Source organism: Glycine soja, chromosome 11, assembly GCF_004193775.1.
Source record: "Glycine soja cultivar W05 chromosome 11, ASM419377v2, whole genome shotgun sequence".
In the NCBI taxonomy this organism is placed as follows: Eukaryota; Viridiplantae; Streptophyta; class Magnoliopsida; order Fabales; family Fabaceae; genus Glycine; species Glycine soja.
In genome coordinates this window covers 41727026-41748263 of record NC_041012.1, presented here as the reverse complement: position 1 = coordinate 41748263, position 21238 = coordinate 41727026, and the positions used below count along the sequence as shown (strand labels likewise).

At 32.8% G+C, this 21238-nt stretch overlaps 3 protein-coding genes across 3 annotated transcripts; 2 read left to right on the top strand and 1 right to left on the bottom strand.

Annotated features, from left to right (window-relative positions):
• Nucleotides 1–1710: 1710 nt before the first annotated feature.
• On the top strand, nt 1711–2931 carry LOC114375417 (abscisic acid receptor PYL12-like). The gene has a single exon (XM_028333193.1). It carries the CDS (start codon nt 2016–2018, stop codon nt 2571–2573), a length of 558 nt encoding a protein of 185 aa, XP_028188994.1. The 5' UTR covers nt 1711–2015; the 3' UTR covers nt 2574–2931.
• A 2429-nt stretch (nt 2932–5360) lies between these two features.
• Nucleotides 5361–9705, bottom strand: LOC114376192 (splicing factor 3B subunit 1-like). Its single transcript, XM_028334164.1, has 2 exons — nt 8788–9705; nt 5361–8707 (listed from the first exon to the last, which is right to left on the bottom strand). The coding sequence occupies exons 1-2, from the start codon at nt 9542–9544 to the stop codon at nt 5679–5681; spliced, it is 3786 nt and encodes a 1261-aa protein (XP_028189965.1). The 5' UTR covers nt 9545–9705; the 3' UTR covers nt 5361–5678.
• A 1892-nt stretch (nt 9706–11597) lies between these two features.
• LOC114375301 (cysteine protease XCP2-like) lies at nt 11598–14095 on the top strand. The gene is made up of 5 exons (XM_028333077.1): nt 11598–12134; nt 12343–12575; nt 12702–12839; nt 12962–13528; nt 13640–14095. Exons 1-5 carry the CDS (start codon nt 11660–11662, stop codon nt 13778–13780), a joined length of 1554 nt encoding a protein of 517 aa, XP_028188878.1. The 5' UTR covers nt 11598–11659; the 3' UTR covers nt 13781–14095.
• The last annotated feature ends 7143 nt before the right edge of the window (nt 14096–21238 follow it).

The window sequence follows — 21238 nt, the reverse complement described above, 5'->3', positions numbered from 1 at the left end:
TAATTGATATGATTTCTGCTTCCATCTATCTCATTGATTCCTCAGTGAAGAATTTGAGCTTAGACGCCAAAATCTTCTAAACTAGCCACACAAAGCCAACCGGATGGCTGTACCCCGAGTTTGAACTTTGTTTCTCCTTCAGTCCTTTTGAAGCCGTGGTTGCTTAACCAACCCTTGTTGGTAACAGAGGCAACCTAAGTTAACAAATACAAGGGATTATTTGTTTTTATAAAATCTTTTATGATTTCACTTGTTTTAACATCTAAGTACAAAAATACTGCATTTCTTCAGTTTATTTTTTATTATAAAAATTTTGTATAGAAAACAATGAATTTTAAAGGTGAAAAAAAAAACCGAAAACTTTTTTTCAAACCAAACTTAAGTAGGTACTAATAGTTTTGGACAGACATAAGGTATCAGAGGGTACACTTATAAATTTTAAAAGAACAGATGAAAGTTGAAGCATTTTATTCTAGATTTATATTTTATTGTTTACTTCATTTGGTTATTTTGGTTGCAGCCACTCCAACTTTTAAACATGGTAAAAATGCTTTTTCACTTTGTCAATGAAGTTAGGATTACAGAAATTTAGGGCCTTTAAACCTTAAACTCGAGGAATGATCATTCTCGTTTAGTTGAGAGTAGTTTTACGAGACTTGTGATAGCTGAGATGGGATGAATTTTTGGACAGTGGATAGAGAGAGAAAAGCGAGAAACATACGCATGTTAAGTGATAGGAACAGAAATAAAGGATGTTAAATATGTGTTTGTAATAATGAAGTGTTTATGCATATCATTGTTGCTTTATCTATGGTGAAATAGATCAATTAATCATGGAAAGCCATTCTTTGTCGCTGTCTAGACATGTATTTTATGGCACATGGTTTCAATCTAAACTACGGGCTCTCTTGGAATGACTCCTAACCACCACAGAATTTTAGAACATATGGTTCTCGTTATTATCTTTTTGTGTCCATTAATTCTCATCCCAATAAAGATAAAACTAGCCACCTTAAGCTTACCATCACATCTTGCATCAGCTGAATGTCATTTTGTGTTAGCACACGACTTTCTGTTATAGTTGCTATCTTACATCCGTTCGTCGACATGGCCAGAATCGATTTTATTATACCCTCTTGGCGTCAGCAACAAGATGTGACCTTTATAATTTTCATTCTCGCACCCTTTTTACTAGGTCTAAAATCGTGGTTTAATTTGCTCGCTCGTAGCTCCAACTCTAATTTCACTAAAATCATAGGAATTTTACTTTAAACTTACATGTAGTCACACTTTTATCTTAAAAATACAAATAAAAATTGATCCAATAGTTAACAACGAACTCATATATCAAAAGAGGATGAATTTAATTTTTATTATCAATGTGAGCACCATAAATAATTTATAAGTATCTAAATAAATATTCTTTGAACCTTTAGGTTTATTCTGGCCTCCTTAATAAATTCCATAAATCTAACTTATCAAAATTTTTTTATAGAAAAAAAAAGACTTTTATTATAAGTAGAAATGAGACCAGTCACAGTGTCACATTAGTTTTTTCTTATCTACATTTACTGTGATGTAATAGTAGACTTTGTTATTAAAAGCCTTATCTGACTTGCAAGTGAAGGGAAGAGTTAATTAAATGTTGATGAGTGAAGACATTAATTCCATTCATAACATAACCGACTGGGAGAACAAAGGATAAACATCACCAAAATATCTAACATCTCACGTCAAAATACTCCAGAGCACTTAAGTACTAAGTAAAAGCAGCCAAACCGACCACACCGCAAAACAAGCCAAGTCTCGATTTTACAACCTTCAACTTACTGATGAATATAAAGTCTTATAACTCTAAAAAACCCAAAACCTTGTCATCTAGTTACTACTTAACAATCTACAAAGAGCTATAAATACATACATAAACACACACAAAACAAGGTCATTGAGAAACCCCAAAACAATCAACAATAGCTTGCTAGCTACTCCTGTTGCTGTGAGAACCGTTGATGTAGATGCTTTGCAAGCAAGATTTAGAGACTCCAACAATAAAAGCCATGCTTAACACCTACCATGCCTCCAAACTCTCATCAAACCAGTGTGGTTCTAGCCTTGTGCAAACAATAGATGCACCTTTACCTCTCGTATGGTCCCTCATAAGGCGCTTTGAGTATCCACAAGGGTACAAGCTCTTTGTGAAGAAGTGCAACCTTCTTGATGGGGATGGTGGCATTGGAAGCGTGCGTGAGGTCATGATCACATCTGGGTTACCCGCTGGTGTTAGTGTGGAGAGGTTGGACAAGCTCGATGATGACAAGCATGTCTTGAAGTTTAGCATCATTGGTGGTGATCACAGGCTTGTCAATTATAGTTCAACGATTACTTTGCATGAGGAGGAAGAGGAATACGGTGGGAAGACGGTGGCGATAGAGTCGTACGCGGTGGATGTCCCGGCGGGGAGTAGCGGCGACGATACGTGCTCTTTTGCTAATACTATCATAGCTTGCAACCTTAGGTCCTTGGCTAAGATCACAGAAGAAAAGGTTTGTAAGGTTAATCAAATTAAGCTTTAATACTTAAGTAGGTTCTTCTTGTTGTTTTTTTTTTCAATTAGAAATCTAAACTTTAAAAAAAATTGTAATTGAGTTTTTAATCTTCTATACAATTATTGTAATTGGGTTCTTGGAGTTAATGAAATCGTCATATTGTTATTTTTGAGGTGGTTTCAAGCTGTCAGAAATTCATTTCATTCGAGGAATCCAAGTACAAAAATGGCAAAACATAAAAAATTCAATTACAATCTTTTGTAGTTTAGAAACCTAAATAAAATTTCTCAAAACATTTAGGGACTTAATTGTATATTAAACCTTAAATTAAGGTTTGCTTTGTTTCTCTTAAGATTTGTTGTGATACTATGTTGATTACTGTTGTTATTGTTGCAAGTCTATTTATAGATCTATCGATTGATTCGATTCCTTTGTAGGCTAAGATTGGCATATGCTTAATTGTATATGCTAGTTTACGGGAATGATTTTTTTTTTTTTTTTTTGTGGAATTTTCATTTCGATGCTTTCCAATGAAAATCTTTACCATCAAAATCTCATGCAAATGTACGTCCTGGGGTTATTTTGAGGTGCGCGCCCATCATCCATGGTCGAAAGGTGACCCCAAAAAATTTCAATGTGAGAAGATTTTTTTTTCCCAACAAATCTTATTGGCTCTTTCAAAACACATTCGATTTCCAAGTTTAAACTTAAACCAAACATTATGGAGTATAAAATTTCTTGAAAGAGATAAAACTTACCGTTGTGATCTTTGTGGTTAAAAAAGAATTAGACTTAACTGTCGATTGAAGAATATTTTTGGTGAAAATAAAATATAAAAAAAAGCTAATATAATTTTGTTTCCACCAAAAATTTAAATATTTATTCACATATAATATTTTATATTTATGTGTATTATAAGTAGATAAAATATTTTGTTATGTAATAAATATATCATTTTAATTAAAATTGCATGTACTTGTACATATTTATAATACTTTGTACATAAAATATCTCTGTCTATTATTTCATTTTGAGATCATACAATGTTAGGATCGATCCTGCTTCATGCTTCTCCTCTTTTATTATATAAATTCTCCCTCTTGTTTTTAGTTAAAGGTTGAGACTTCAATAGACTGTCAATAGAGAAGATCAAACCTATTATTAGTTGACTCAAACCAACTATATTCTAACCAAAAAAAGTATATATCAGTTAACTCAAATGAAGTTAACAATTGAATTTATTTTATATCATTTTTTGGATTCACATTGCATCGATTAGAATTACGTTATTATAAATAGCTAATGTTATTTTAAACAAATGTTGATACTTCAATTCCATTTTAAGAAATTGATTTAACCTGTATTTGCTTGCACATTTTGGACATGCGTTGAAAGACTTTTTTCATGTCAATATATAAAAGAAAAAGATGCAGAAGCTCCAACAATAATGTTTGACACTATATTAAGCATGCTATTAAGATTAAAAATGAAACAAACTTAAGTAATTTTTGGGTTAAATAAGAAAAGTTATATTAAATTTATTATCAACTTGCTTTTAATTTTAAAAAATCACACCACATTAAAATTAATTTCAATTAAATAATTTGATTCAAAAACATTTTTATAAATACTTGTCCAAAAACACTAGACATTTAAACTTATGGGTAGAAGTGGGTATATAGACCAGTGCTGCCTATTTAAGGTTTAATCCGCCAAATCGGTATTTTAGACAAATCAAATAAGCTTTCGTGAAATAAATGAATATTTTTTAACATCCGAATCTAACCCGTAAAAGTTCGTATGTACGGAATGATACATGGACCAAAATATTAATTTGAAAAAAAATATTTTTGAAAAAAGTGAAAATTTATAAAATTAAAAAAAAATTGATTTTATTTTTAAAGCTAAAATTTATCACACTAAAATATACCAATATTTTAAACATAATAAATTAATAATAACAACTTAAATTAAATATCAAAATCTTAACCTGAGAAATTAATAATACTTATATAATAAACTTAGACAAATTCAACCAGAAGTACACAAGTTCACATATAAAGTCTATAAGATCCACAAGCTTAACAACATTATCGAACCGTCTAGGACTTGAATCAATATATCCAACCCTACTTATGAAAATTATAAATGAAAAAATCGAGATCTGAAAGTGACAAATTGAAAAAATACAAACTTACAAAAATTAAAAATGAATAAAAAAAATGCTAACATATTTAAGCCAAAAAAATATAAAAAAGGAGGTATACAAATAACAAAAGAGAGGTATATATAACAATTGTCGTTTTAATAAAAATTTATGCTTGAAGATAGGTAATGGGCTAATGGCAGATAAGAAGGGATTCATTTGCTGCAATATCGGTTAATGCAGACAAACCGAGTTGCACGCAAATCCGCGCATCATACCGTACGCACGTAATAAACAAGATAGGTTACCCTGATACCAGTCCAGAGTCTCAGTCATGCACACTACACTGTGTAAGACATGGTTAATAAACATGGACGGAGCACCATTGCACATAAGCTTAGCATCTGACTTATTTCACAAAAAGCATGTATTATATTGGGATTGTTATTTTCTGACCCAGAAGAACTAACATGTAGCCACAAATCAAGACATAAGCAGAAAATTGAATCTCTCTTAAAAAAAAAAAATTGGCAGAAAATAATTTTCTAAAATTCTGAAAGACAATGCATGGCAGGCATTCACAGCATTCCTTAAAAAGACCATGCTTACCTACTGTGCTTTATTCACTTTATCAGATGCCAAAAATAATCAATCTTAAGCAGCAACAGTAATGGGAGAAGGATTCATAACATTAACTAAACTAAAATGACATGCTTATCAATCTTGGTAATTCTGCAACCTCTTAACTGACTCATCCATCTCACCAGCATTTTGGCAATGCAGATGTCTAAAAATACACTGACAAAAACAGAACCGTTTAAGCATATCATCTGGTGAGATACAATATTTCATCAAGAGAGGAACCTGTTATCTATGTAACAAGACACAATAATGTTCAAACAACTGAGCTTTACATTGCTGCGAGGAAGTACTGAAAACTGCCAAATATATTGGAGACAGAAATGAACTAACTAATCAAAATCCAACTAGATGAACATCATTAACTCTGGCCTGCTGTAAACATTGTTCTGCTCATCCTCCAAGGCAGGGTACGATGCTACAAGAGCATCCTGGGCTCCAATATAGAGAGAGTTGTAGATCTTCCAATATACCTCCCTAACTTTTCGTGCAGGGTGGAAGAGTCCTTGTAGACAATAATTCAGTACAACAGCTGCTCCCAACGCTACCCTCATCCCTTCAATTGCTTCCATCACAGCATTAATCACATGAGGAGAAGTTTCAAAAATGTTTGGCCAGACATAATTCAGCAAATGAACCAGTGCATCCTCACAACCTAAACCAGCCACTCCCAGAGCCATATGCTTCACAGCAGAAGCAGCTGTCTGCCTGTGAACCAAATCCCTGTCCATGAGTGCATCTTCAAGCAAAGGAGTCACAGCATAGATGTAATCCTTTCCCATTTCACCAATGTACTCAAATAGGAAAGAGAGGGACTTGAGCACACCATTTTGCACATTAAGCTCCGGCACGCGATACTCGTTCATCAATGCTGGTAAAACTGTGAAGGGTGAACATGTTTCTGCAACAATTGCAATGGCTACGGTTGTGCAAACACGGTTCTGCCTCTCCTGCACCTTGAGATTATTCAATAGGGTTGCCAAGACATCTTGTGGTCCAATGGCTTTTGCAATATATCCAAAAGTGTTCACTGTAGCTCTACGGATTCCCTTCTTGTGTGCTTTGAGCATCTCAAGCAACTCAAAACAAATCCTCATCCACTCTCTTGCTGGTACAAACTCAGCTCCACGGTCAGCAATCCTACCAACAAGGTCAATACAATTCTCCTGGACTTTCTCGTGCCTATTCTTCAAAATCGGAGTCAACCTGGGAAGTAAATCCTTAATAGGTGGAGTCATCTTTGTCATACCGATAACATTGACAATTGACTTGAGAGCTCCCAAAATTGATCCTAAAACTTCAGGATACTCTTCTCCCAAATACTCATACAAGACAACACCAAGATGACCCATCAATTGTTCCTCATGGCACTGCTTCATGACAACAGCAATCCTTGAAATGAGATCTGCCGCTTGCTGTCTCACCTTTGCACTCTTGTTGTTCAATCGCCACTTTATAGTACCACAAATCTGAGGAAGATATGGCTTCACTCTCTGCCCAAGTGAGTTTACGACTGCACCAAACCCATTAAGCATCACATTAGCATCGTCACTGGTCTGCTCTTGGAAGGCATAAAGAATACCATCAATCAGAAGCTCTTCCAGCCGTGCATCAATATCAGATGCCCCCAGGTTAGTAACCACCTTCTCAATAGTCTCCATAACCATACGCCTATAAGGTTCACTCTCATCTTTAAGATCCTCAACAATTCTACCAACAATATCTGCAACACCAACTTTGTTTGCTATCTCTACAGTAGTCTCCACAAGTTGCTTATAGTTTCTTCTATCTAGAGCCATCCTCCTAACCCAGAAATTCTTGAAAAACTCAGGTAGGATATCATTTCTAATATATTCAGCTTCCACACCCTCAGTGCTCACACACTGCTTCACCACTTTCAGAACAATTTTCTTCATTTCTTCATCAGGTGACTGGAATTCACGAATCAGAATGAGCATGACTTCCTTAGTATAGTAACTGGCATACAGGGCTTCCATCAACGGAATAATAAACCCAATTGCCTTCAGAAATGCAGCCAACACCTTCCCACGGTGTTGCCTAATACCCTTCCACAGTGGCTTCAAAACAGAGTCAAAGCTTTCAATACCATAAGGAGCAGCAGCCTCAGCAAGAGCAGCAAGAGACAATGCAGAGATCGTTCTCACCTTCTGATTCTCATCATTCAGACCATGCTCTATAATTTCCACAAGAGATCTCAGATGTGGCAACACCGCACAACCAATTAAAATGGCGATCTGCTGCACGATCTTAATCCCTGTGTGCCTAGCTTGCCATGATTTCTTACTCTGACACACAGCCTTCAAGAATGGCAACAGTGCAGGAATACCAAGTGCAGAAGCAACAACACTAAAGGCCCTAGCAGTAGTGTTCCTAACATATTCATCAATGTTATCAATATCAGGTCGCATAGCAGCAATCATAGTAGCCAGCCCAGCAGCTTTACTAAGATTAGATATTATTTCTCTGCCCTCCACACGCGCATAGTAGTCTTCATCAATCAACAAGGGTTCAATAACAACAAGAATCTTATGCACAAAAGGCCGAACCAATTCGTCTAACTTATACAAAACCCTGTCAATTACCTTAACCAAAAGATGCCTCTCTTGATCCTCCAGGGTAGGCTGCATGAGCAATGGCAAAATCCGGTTAAACAACGGCCCAGCACCAAACTCGCGAGCCTTATCCGTAAGCTGCCTCAATGCAGTCTTCCTCTGCGGTGGCGTCCCATTCTTCACTTTAAGCAGAAGCTTCATAATCTTCCTTTCCTTCTGCTCATCTGGAGACAACTCCTCTTCATTCTCCTCATTCAACAGTGCCCCAAAGTACTGGTAATCCTCTGGCTTCATAAACGGCAACCCACCGGGTGCTTCCTTGGGAACATCAAACTGCTGCCCGCGATTCTCCTCAGGAATTTGATAAAGAGGAGTCCCCAAAGGCGTAGGAGTGGCAAGAAGCTTCCTCGCTGGAGTCCTAATGGGCACATAGGATGCGGGGGGATCCAAAACCTTATACCCCTCTTGAGGAAACATAGCATCAAGCTCCTCATCAGTCAAGGGGCGATTCCTCTCTTCAATATCCCTCTCCCACCTCAACAAATTGTATTGTTCCGGAGTAATGGAGCCTTGTAAAGCCCCAGGGGTTGGAGTAGCAAGTTCAATTCCACCAACAGGAGTAACACCGGGAGTATAAGCAGCAGCAGGAGTAGCACCTGGCAACGGAGTAGCACTTCCCATAGTAGCGGGAGTCTCATCCCACCTCGACCTTTGCCTCTTGGGAGTTGGAGTAGCCATCCCAGAAAGCTTAGGAGTAGCATCCCAAGTCATACCAGCAGGTGTAGCACCCGGTGTAGCACCACCTGCACAAGAACAAACCCAACCCAGAAAAAAATGTTAGTGAGGACATAAATTTAACACAAGGGTGTAACAGTAGCAATACCTGCAGGTGTTGCATCAGAATCCGCAACTCTACCAGGAGTGGGAGTTTCATCCCACCGGTTCCTCCTCCCCGGTGTCGCATCGGTAACCCTCCCCGGCGTCGGGGTGGCATCCCACCGCCCCGGAGTGGTGTCCGGCATGTCCCAATCAGAGGTTTTGGCCTTCTTCGCCGCCGCCGCCGCCGCGGCACCACCGTCATCCTGAGACTGGTCCCAGCGGTTCCTCCTCTTCTGCTGCTGTTGCTGCGGAGCATCCTTCGCTGCTTCCTCTTCCTCCTTCTTCTTCTTAGCGATGGCTTTCAGAGTCTCCTCCTTCTCCCTCTTGAGCGCCTCCTCGCGCATGATATCGGCGTAGGTCCTAACAGAGGGGTCCGGGGTCTTCTCGCCGGCGGCGAAGGGGTCGTGGCGCTCCGGCGAGATGATCTGATTGAGGCGGCGGCGGCGGTAGTCGTCCTCGCGGTCGATGATGCGCTGCGGCTTACGGAAGCCGATATCGTTATCGGAATCAGGGGCGGAGGGCATATCCTTGAGGAGGGACTTGGGGGCGGTGTAGGATGCGAGCTTGCGCGCAACCTCATTGTCCATGGCATCGAGATTCTCGTCATCTTCGTTAGCGGGGATTGAAGTGAGGTAGGAGCCCTTGTCGCTTCCGCCGTAGAGATCGGTGTCAAACGTGACGGAGGTGAGCGACGCCAGTTGCTGCTCCATTCGCTTCCGCTCTTCCTGCGTCTTCGCGATCTCGGGGTCCACCGAAGCCATGATGAAGATGATACGATGCTTCGAAATCCCTAAAACCCTAGACAAGGAGAAAGAGAGGGAAGGTAGGGTTCTGGATTGATGGATGGATGGATTTCGATTCGCAAAATGGATAGAAAATTGAAAGAGAAAGAAACCCTATGCAGCTTACTGAGTGAATGTTAAAAGAGACAGATTCAGATATACAAACAATGCGATGAGTGGAACCACATGCGTTTGGGCCAGTCTGCCCCAATTATTCTATCTACCTGGACCTTCTTGAAGCCCAAGTTCATTCCATATTTATTATTATTACTATTATTATGGGAAGAGAGGAAAAAAATTAAATAATAAAAAAACAGAACTAAATACAGTTAATAAAAAAATTAACAATATAAAAGTAGTATAAATTTAATGTAGGTTAGAAGAAAATTTTGAAAATATAAGAAGTGATTTAAGGGTAAAATTGTCCAATAAAATATAGATATCAAATGCAATATTTCCTTTATTATTAATATAGATTATTATTATTATTATATAATATATTTATAATTTATCAGATTGATTATCTACTGTATACATACTTTTTCCATTATTTTTAGATTGTTTCCTTTTCTATTTCCTTATTTTTTTAAAAAATTTATTTATTCTTTTCTCTTTCTTTTTTTTCCTTTTATTTTTTCCTTCTTATTTTGTTTTATTTATTTATTATTTCTATTTCTTTTTTTATGTTTTTTTTTCGTAAAAAAAAATCATGTTTGTATGTGTTCTCTTTTTTTATGTTTTTCTTTATAGTTAATTATGATATCTACTATATATATATATATATATATATATACATTCTATCTGTATAAAGGACACATGTCAACACTTAGTTAAAAAAATTCCCTTCAATTTTTTTCCTTTTTTTCATTCATATTTTTATTTATAAGAAAAAATATCAAATATCTATCATTCAATTAGCCAAAAATATTTATTATCATTATTCAAATTATAATTTATCATATTGATTATCTGCTATATATATATATACATAATTTTTCCATTGTTTTTAGATTTTTTTTTCCTTTTCTCTTTCTTTATGTTTTTTTAATGATATTGATATTTTTATCTGGTGACATTTGATAAAAAAAGAAGTAATTATTTATATTTATATATATACTATATTTAAAATTTAATTTAATGTTTATTTTTAAAATTAAAAATATAAATATATTTTTCTTATTGTTTTATTATGTTCAAAGTATTTGATTTTGTCTCATATGTTTTATGATTTATTTTTAAATAAATAATAAATCATTTAAAAAATGCATAAATACAAATGTGACCCGTGTATATACACAGTAGCTAAATAGTATTTATATAAAGCTCTTTTTAAATTGATATATTTTAAACATTTTTTTCATCATCTACAAGTTTTATCGTATAAAGTTTATACAAATATTGAAATGGTATCGGTTAATCACTTGACAGATGAAAATAAATATACAAATATGATAATTTGAATTTGAAACTGGATAACAAAATAAATTAACTTTACACAAACTTTTTCCCCCCTCAGAAATATAAAAGGAACAAGCCTAGTGTACTATGAATGGGAGTTGTGCTATTCACCTGTATTCACTTTTTATCCATGCTAAATTGCTAATTGCTTATTCGATGCCTCATCAACCAGTCCAAAAATCCAAGGTTATGCAAGCTTGACAACACAAACGTTTGACTGTTAGATTACCTGGTCCTTTTACACAGATGCACTCGCAAGTCAATGCTTCATTCTAACTAGTAATAGGACTAGTAGAAATATCAATTGTAAAATTTGACACTCGTTAAAAATGATATGATGACTGCACCAAAATAGAATTCACGGTGAAGGAATTCATTCATTCATTCATACATAACATAACTACCAAATCGCCCCTTTATTACAGTGCTATTTGATATTCTCCTATCTTTCTTTCTTTCTGATTTTTTTATCTAAGCCATAGAAGAAAAAGGATAAAAGACCAAGATGCAGACTCCTCTTGTGTTGAGTGGAAGGTTTGGTCATGCATCTAATTGTATATATATATATACACACACACACGATACAAAGATGTCGTTGGTGGATCAAGTATCATTCAGTGCTAAAGAGTGAGGAAAATGGGTTGTCAACTGAAAACTCAATTGTTTCTTCTTTTCCTTGTCTGGGGATCATGGACATTTCTATGTTATGGTCTCCCAAGTGAGTACTCCATACTAGCCCTTGAAATTGACAAGTTTCCTTCGGAGGAAGGGGTGATTGAGCTGTTCCAACGATGGAAGGAGGAAAATAAGAAGATTTACAGGAGCCCAGATCAAGAAAAGTTAAGGTTCGAGAATTTCAAGAGGAACTTGAAATACATTGCAGAGAAGAACTCGAAGCGAATTTCTCCTTACGGGCAGAGTCTCGGATTGAACAGGTTTGCTGACATGAGCAATGAGGAGTTCAAGAGTAAGTTTACTTCAAAGGTGAAGAAGCCATTTAGCAAAAGGAATGGCTTGTCTGGTAAGGATCACTCTTGCGAAGATGCACCTTACTCTTTGGATTGGAGGAAGAAGGGTGTTGTGACTGCTGTGAAGGACCAAGGCTATTGTGGTAAGCTTCTATAGTCTATATACCAATAGATTTGAAAACATTGATGATGATGATTTATATTGTTCCATTTTGGTTGACTTATGTCAGTTATGTGAGATTCCCTGCATGTCAAAACTCACCACTCTAATTTCCTTTTTTCATTTAGTTTTTACAACTTCAGTTTTGAATATTGTAAATTGTAAGTGATTCATTCTTGTTCTATTTTTAGGCTGTTGTTGGGCATTCTCTTCCACTGGTGCCATAGAAGGAATAAATGCAATAGTCTCAGGGGACCTTATAAGCCTTTCCGAACCGGAACTTGTGGACTGTGACAGAACTAATGATGGATGTGATGGAGGCCACATGGACTATGCTTTTGAATGGGTTATGCACAATGGTGGGATCGACACGGAAACTAATTATCCTTATAGTGGTGCAGATGGTACATGCAATGTAGCAAAGGTCCTCTTTCTTACTAAGAATCTATGACTAAGGCCTGCCTTTTCCTTCTAAACTATTTGCCTGTGATTGTAGAACACATTGTATTTCTGTATGTCTAATTTATTGATTTTTTTTTTCTTGAATTAGGAGGAAACCAAGGTTATTGGCATTGATGGCTACTACAATGTGGAGCAATCAGATCGTTCTCTATTGTGTGCTACAGTGAAGCAACCCATCAGTGCCGGTATAGATGGCTCTTCATGGGATTTTCAACTATATATTGGCGTAAGTATTATTTTATTTCCTAGTATGTTTATTTGGCCATTCACTAGTTACTATTGTAGAAGTACAAACCAGAAAATGGAGTTTGGTTTCACAAACAAGTCATTTTCTGTTTTCTTGAACAGGGAATCTATGATGGAGATTGCTCAAGTGATCCAGATGATATTGACCATGCAATTTTGGTTGTGGGTTATGGCTCAGAGGGTGATGAAGATTACTGGATTGTGAAGAATTCATGGGGAACCTCATGGGGAATGGAAGGGTACATTTATATTAGAAGGAATACTAATTTAAAATATGGCGTGTGTGCAATCAACTACATGGCCTCTTATCCTACCAAAGAGCCTACTGCACCATCCCCAAGTAGTCCTCCTTCACCACCATCATCACCACCGCCTTCACCATTAACACCACCGGCACTACCGCCACCTTCACCACCGGCAACACCGCCACTTTCTCCACCATTACCGCCAGCAACACCGCCACCCCTCCCACCACCTCCACCTAGTAAATGTGGACAATTCTCATATTGTCCAGCTCATGAGACATGTTGCTGCCTTTATGAGTTCTTTGGTTTCTGCTTAGTTTATGGTTGTTGTGAATATAAGAATGCTGTGTGTTGCATTTGGACCGAGTACTGTTGCCCAAGTGATTACCCCATTTGTGATATTAGAGATGGACTCTGTCTCCAGGTATGAGAAGATATCATGTCTATATTCTAGCCTCTTCCAATTGGTAACCTAACATTCTTAATGTGATCATGATTAATGTTGTAAATATACTCGAAAATTTGTGTCATGTAGAAGCATGGAGATTTAATGGGAGTGGCTGCAAAGAAGATAAAGAAGGGAAGGCACAAGTTACCATGGACTAAATTTGAACAAACAGAAAAGACATATCATCACCTTCAGACGGGGAGGAATGCTTTTGCTGCAGTGCTTTGAATTTAATTTTTTCTCCTCAGCTGTTAGTATCTCTAATGAAAAATATTTTATGAACATCCAATGTGTTATATGACACCCAGTGAAAAAGGAAAAAGAGTAAAAATATATGTATTAGAAGTTATATTATATGATCTAATGGGAGGAAACAGATAAAGAAAAATAATAAATTGTTAACGTAGTGTTTAAAAAAAGTGAGTGTCCATGTAACTCACCTCTCATGTTTAGATTTTCTCTATATTGTGTACCATTGGCATGGATTATATCTATCTGTTAGTTAGTTTCTTCTCAATACAAGAAGCACTGAGTTGCACTAAATATCATTTTGTTTGATAAAGTTAATGTGGTTCAAGCATTTGTTAACCTGAGTTGAAGATGTGAAGTATAAACTTGATAACGAAAAATCTAATTACACCATGCATGTAAAATTATTATTTTTATTAACATTGTCAAAAACTTTGAGGAATAAATTGTTTACAAAGAGTTGTATTACCTTCAAGTAGGAGAAAAAATTACGAAGAGAGGAAATAGAAGGGAGATTAACAAAAAGAGAAGCGACGAATAATATTAAAAAATTTAAATACAAAATTTATTGCAATTACTGCTGGAGCATAGCTGAACTAGTATCTCATCTAGTTTTTTTAAACTAGAATGTAGTTTTGTAGGAATCTACAGATATCTACAGATATAACTAAAGGAATAGGCTGTCGAAATTACACTTCTGCCCTCTTTTATTGCCTGACACGTGCCTTTTTTTGGTGTTTTGGTCAACTAAGGCATCAGCAGCCAGCTTTTTCCTCTTAACTTCATCTCCTTATTTCATTTTTTTTTTAACAAATTTAGCCAAAACAACCCCTTCAGACACATTACCAAAAAGCTGGCAGCAAAATCAATGACTAAAAAAGGAAGCTGAGACACAGTGTCAATTGCTGCTTATCAATCGTAAATTTTTTCAACTTAACTTATAAAATAATTATTATAAAAATTAATAGATTTTTTATATATGATAATTTTTTTATTAAATAACAATATAATTGATACAAATATTATTCATTTATTAAATTTTAGTTGGAGAGAATAAAAGTATCATAAGTTTATAAGTCATTCACATTTGTTTTAAAAAAATATATAAATATAAAAAATAATATAATTTACTAATAAATCCAAAGATTTCCTTTTTATTCAAACCCAGAAACTAAATCTATATAAATTTATATAAAAACTCATTCAAAAGATTGATTTTTGTTAAAGTTTTTTATCATTAATTAATCATAAAAAAAATTAGCATAGCTTATAAAATAATTAAAATAATTTTTACAATTTAATCTATAGAGTATCAATAAAAGAGAGTAGTGTATATATAAACACATAAAAAAGTATATAAATAAAAATCAGTTTATTTTAAATTATAAAACTTTGATTAGTTTAAACTAATTTATTTTTTGAGCGTAACAATCACTTAAATTAATTTTAATCAATGAGAATTAATTTTAATCAATGAAAAGATAAATATCAGTTCCAAAATCCTCACAAATTTTTTGTCTCTTTTATATCTCTTTTGGGACCTTCTATGTTGCTGACATACAATCATCACGTGAGGGAAAGATCTTAGCCTTTATAGTAGAAATGGAAAGGATCCGACTCCTTTTATTCATCATAAAATAGTTTGAAAAAAAAATACAATTGATTTTTTATATTTTTTAAAGTATTTTACGTTTTAATCTAAGTAAAAAAAAATGGATCGAAACAGAATAATCCGTGCAAATGCACCAGTAACTTTGATTAGTTTACAAGTATGAACCCTAATATAAAATATTTTTCTTAAGTGTAACAATCACTTAAATTTATATTTAATCAAAAATTTTAAATCAATCTTAATTTGAAAAAACAAGAAAATCAATAAATGAGAAGATAAATGACATGACCATTTTATGAGTTAAAAAAAATAGTTCCAAAATCCTCATAATTTTTTGGTCTCTTTTAATATTTCTTTTGGGATTTAAAAAAATCAATGAGAACATAAATGGCATGATAATTGTATTTTTTTTTTTTTCAAATTATGCATGTGTACGTGGGAAATATTTTGTTGAACAGCTGGAGAAAATATTAAGGAAAAAGAAAGAGAACAAATCTTAACTTTTGTTGTAGAAATGGAAGGAATTCAACTTTTTTTATTTCCTAAAAAATAGTTTGAAAAAACATACAAATAATTTTTTTATACTTTTTCGAGTATTTTATTTTTTAATCTTAAAATAAAAAACAGTTGAACGAATCGAAACGATACGTTCTAAGTTCACTTGTCTAGGTTTTTTTATAAAATCAGATCTTTTAAAAAAACAATTTTGGTTAGGCTATTATAATGGTCTCATGCGCTGGGCTTAAGGCGTCAGAACATAAGTCCAAATCTTCTAAGTCCACTTATCTAGTTCGAGTTCTCATTTGGGTACGTACACAGGTTCTTGATATACGAAATCCCAGATAGGGTATGGCATGAAAGTTGAAACCATGTGGTTCTAACTAATTTCTATGTAATATCTTATTACTTTTTATATAAATTAAAATATATTTAATTATGTGTGATGTGAAAATTGATCAGAATTATGTAATAGTGAATCATATAATAATTTTTCCATATATTACTGATATCATGGTAGATTTGTAATTTTTCCACATTTTTAAGGAGAAATGACGTTATTTCTCTCTTTAAAACGGATAGCAAAACTCCATTGGCATTAGCTGCATTACTTGCATGGTCATTTTAACTATGACGTTATCCTTTCTTCTTCTTTTTTTTTTAGCAAACAACGAAGATGTATATATAAAAATGTTGGGTATAAGAACCAAATACTGAGAAAGTTTCATATCAAAGGAAATGAAAAGGGAATAATTATTACGCTATTCTCATTCTTCTATTCCGTAAAGAAGAAAGAAACTTAAATTTCTAGCTTTTATTTCAAGACATTGAATGATTAAGATTAGCAATTCAGCGTCAACTTAACCTATTTTTATTACTTAGATATTGTAATTATTAATTTATCTTTGTTTTTTATTATTAAATGTTTTCTTTTATACTTATATTTGTTTTGGCTTAATCACCCTTTGTTTGATATTATGATTTTAATTATCATTTAAAAATATTTTTAAACTTAGAAATAAAGATGAAGTTTTGTGTCTAAGGATGAACCATTATTTGTTAGTCATCTTATAATTCATATTCTTAAAGCAAGTCACTTAATTAGACTAATCAATGAATTAATAATTTTGTCAGATAATAATTGAGTTTTGAATTAGATGAATGACCTTTTTTATATGCATGAAGATCCAATACTTTTATTCATTATTATTTTATTTATTTTTACCGCATTTCAAATATTCATAAAAATTATCAAAAAGAATTCCTTATTCTTTTACTTTTTTAATTATCATTCCCGAAACCCGTATTTAGCAAAAGTTGTTTTTTTAAAAGTATTTTGTGAGTTTCTATAAATACCATATTTAAACTTTCTTTTTATACTATTTATTTATGTGATTTGATATATTTGCAAAGAAAATCAACGAACAGTAACTAACTCAATTATAATTAATTTAATTCAAGTTTAAAATAAAGAAATAATTGATCAAATTAATTAATTTACATCGCGAGATTTATTGGATTATTTTGATTTTTGAAGGACATTATTGGCGTTATAACACGTAAGAGTGAAAAGACACACACTTGTCTAGTCGGAGCAAAGGGCAGTAACTCATGCCAAGCAATCTCTTTCTGCATGGCTTTTACATCGACGCGTGGTGGTTGGATTTTCAAGCCAGTAGCCAATTAATGAAAGGACTTGTATAGTTGTATGATAAATGATAAAGCAACAGAAATGTGAAAATGTTTAGTATTTTATTTTCAGATATAACCTTGATTTGATATTTGAGGGGGCTCTGTGCTTAATTGCTCATTCCTTCGCATTGGATGCTATTCTTTATATATGATAGCAAAATTAGTCTGTAATGATGCTACAGACTTATAAATGTTAAGTTTAGAATAAGGAATAATTCAACTCTAAATTCGTATCTTGCCAAAAGTCTTTGCTATAACTTACAATTGTACTTATTGTCAACTTATTAATGAAAGACAACCAATAAAAATCAGTTTCTAAGATAGTCTAGTTTATGTATTTGTAACGTTGTCAAAATGGAAGCTGAGAACTTTAAATTGTTTCATAAATATACTTATACATAAATACATAATTGAAGTTTGATTTTGTTTTTAATTTTTAGAAACATCATTAATAGGAAGTAATATTTTTTCTTTGTTACATCAAGTAATCTTATTTGATGCACAGAATATAAATGACACTTCTTTCAACTGAAATTTGAACAATATTTCATTATTTTATATATAAGAGACTGATATTCTCTTCTATTATCAGTATATTTTATAGGATAAATAGGTTAACTTTTGACTTATTTGATTAGCTTATAATTTTGTTTGACTAAATCTTCGAGCATTTCAACTAGTATTTTATATTAGTTTTAGTAAATACACGCTATTTGTCATAAAAAAAAGTAAATACATGCTATGTTTAATGCCATTGATTAAGCCTGAAGTTTTCAATTCAAAGTTTAAATTATCATGTAGGCAATTTAATAAAAATATATAGTTGAAAATAACATTAATGAAATCAAGGATTTTATTGTTAGTAAACCAACAAACCATATATGTTATAAAATTATTAAGACAAATGGTAAGTAATGTCCTATAGATATTATTTGACATATTAAAAGTGATTTTTTTATTATTATTGAAAAGTATTATTAAGGCATGCAATCGTGATTTCTAATGTATACCTAACATGATTTTTAATAATAAAACATTATTATTGATTTTCTGACCAATGTCCCTAACAAGATCCCGTTATTAAAAGCGTTGAGCACGGTCATTATTTATAAAGTCCAATTTTTTAAGAGTAAATTATAATAATCATCGTTTTGATTTGCTTTTATTACATTGGGCATCTATGTTTTTTTTTTAATTCTATAAAAAAGATTCTATATTATTGATTTTTTTCACTTGTCACTATTAGATATTTTTTTGAGTTAATCACAATTATCATTTCTTTGATTTGTTTTTATTACACTTATCACCCTTTTTTATTTGGTATTACTTTTAGAGTATATTATAATGCACTAGGCACCCTTTGCTTTTTTAAATCTTACAAAAAAAAAATCTAATTTTTGATTTTTTGTTTCATTGGTCATCCTTTGATATTTTTTTTATGTAAAAATCATCATTTGATGTTTAAATGTGAAAAAACATTAGTTTGAGATTGTGACATGAGAAACACATGGTTTTTAATGAATTTTTGTTGCCTAAAATTTTTTCATTTGTTTATTTTAACTTCACAATTTATTGCTCCACATTAAAATATACATGTGTATAAGATGATTCATATTAAATTTTAACAAGTTGAATTTAAATTTAAATTTAAAGTTTAGTTAAGTAAACCCAAAAAATTACATGTAATTAAGTGTTAAAATGATTGTGTGACAAAATTCTTCATTTCACTATTTAAATATAATTTTCTTTTGCCTTTGTTTTCTCTTTTATAAATGAATTATTTTCTTTTATTAAATTTACAAAAGAAAGTTTCAAGTAATTAATAAATGAAGTTAAAAGTAATGCCAAAAAAAAGAATAATGGGTGTCATAAAAGCAAACCACATGGGTGGTTATTATAATTAACTAAAAAAACATAAAAAAGATTATCAGTAAAACAAAAAATTATGAATTAGAATATTTATTTAGGATTATTCTAATCTAATAAAATCAAACCACGTGAGCGTTCATTCTAATTTTTTTAATAATATACTAACATATCAATAATTATAAGGTAGAGTGTTTATATTTAACGAAAATTTAAACTTTAAAATAAATAAGATTTCAAGATGCCCATACGGATATATTTTTATTTACTTTCTACGCATGTGTTTTAAACGAGAGGTTTTAATTCTGTATTTTACGGGTAAAATTGGAATACAAACATGATTGAACTCAGTAGTATTTATACATGATAGAAATCACTCAAGATTTTAACATTGTCGTATTCACGGAAATAAAAAACAAGACAATTAACCCGCTTATTTGGGTCAGAATTAGCCATGATTATATTTAAATTCCACAATCTCTGCTTTGTACAATTTGAAATGCTGTTTGGCATGCGTGGAGTTTTGTCGTGCACATGGTAATGTTGAATATAGTAATTATTTTGTGTAGCCTTTTTATTTATCGTTCAACTGCAATCGTTTTCTTCTCTGCGTTGTTTTCATGTGAAAGCGGAAATTAGTTGAATTAAAGAACAAAGAGGGGCATGAGGCACGTACCAGTCAAGAATGGCAGACAACAAGCATCAAAGGACCCCATCTTCGTGGGACGTAAGACCCCTTTTTTCTAATATCATTCATGTTCCTAAACCAATCTGTGCCCCGTGATCTAAGGGCTACTAGCTTTGGATAAGTCTCTTTATTTTAAAAAAATTAAATGTGTCTATTCTGTGGAATTAATGAATTATATATACTAGTGGAGAAAAATAAAATAATAGTTTTCCTTTTGAATAAATGACAACAGGGAGTTTCTTTTTTTCTTCCTTCCACTTTTTTTATGTTGACATATTAATTTCTGCATGGGGCTTTTAAAGCGCTCAAATGTTACTATCCAATAGGCCGTCCTACTTGCACGCCACTGTGAGGTTGGGGATGCTTTTTTTGGTAATTTGGTTGGGAGTGTGATGAACTTTTATGTAAAAAGATAAAGAAGAAACGTCAACATGCAAAATGAAATATATAATTCCATGTTACAATTGTGTCAAAATGTTAATGATTTAGTCTCTTTATTCTGTACCCAAAGAGAATGTATATCGTTAAATTAAATTTTATAAATTAACATAAACTATTGTTCACAGTCAGATCAGATCCAGATTGGTTAAGAATTTTTTTCCCAATGTTTAATTTAACACGTTCAAAATATTTTCCAATAACAATGATCGTATTTGATTGTTGTCTCACACTCGTGTATCATCCCATAATGACTAACTATCAAATAAAAATAATTAGTGTGATAACATATGCACGGGTAATTTATAATATATTTTTATATTATTATACTTTAATATATTTTTCACCTAAGAACTTGTTTTTTTTTCTCAAAATTTAAATAAGTTGAAACATACATTTAGTTTTTTTTAACATGTTTTGTTCAATAATAGCGATATAATTTGATTGCAAATTTGCAATAAAAAAAAGAAGAATTTGATTGCAATTAAAAAAACAAAATAATTTGACTGCATATTTACTATTGTGACCTTTAAGAAAACGAAAAATCTCCGAATCTTTTAACTTCAACGTCCCATCATGCCATTATGTGATCTTCAATCCATGCATTTTATTATTATTATTATTATTTTAGGTCAGAGAACAT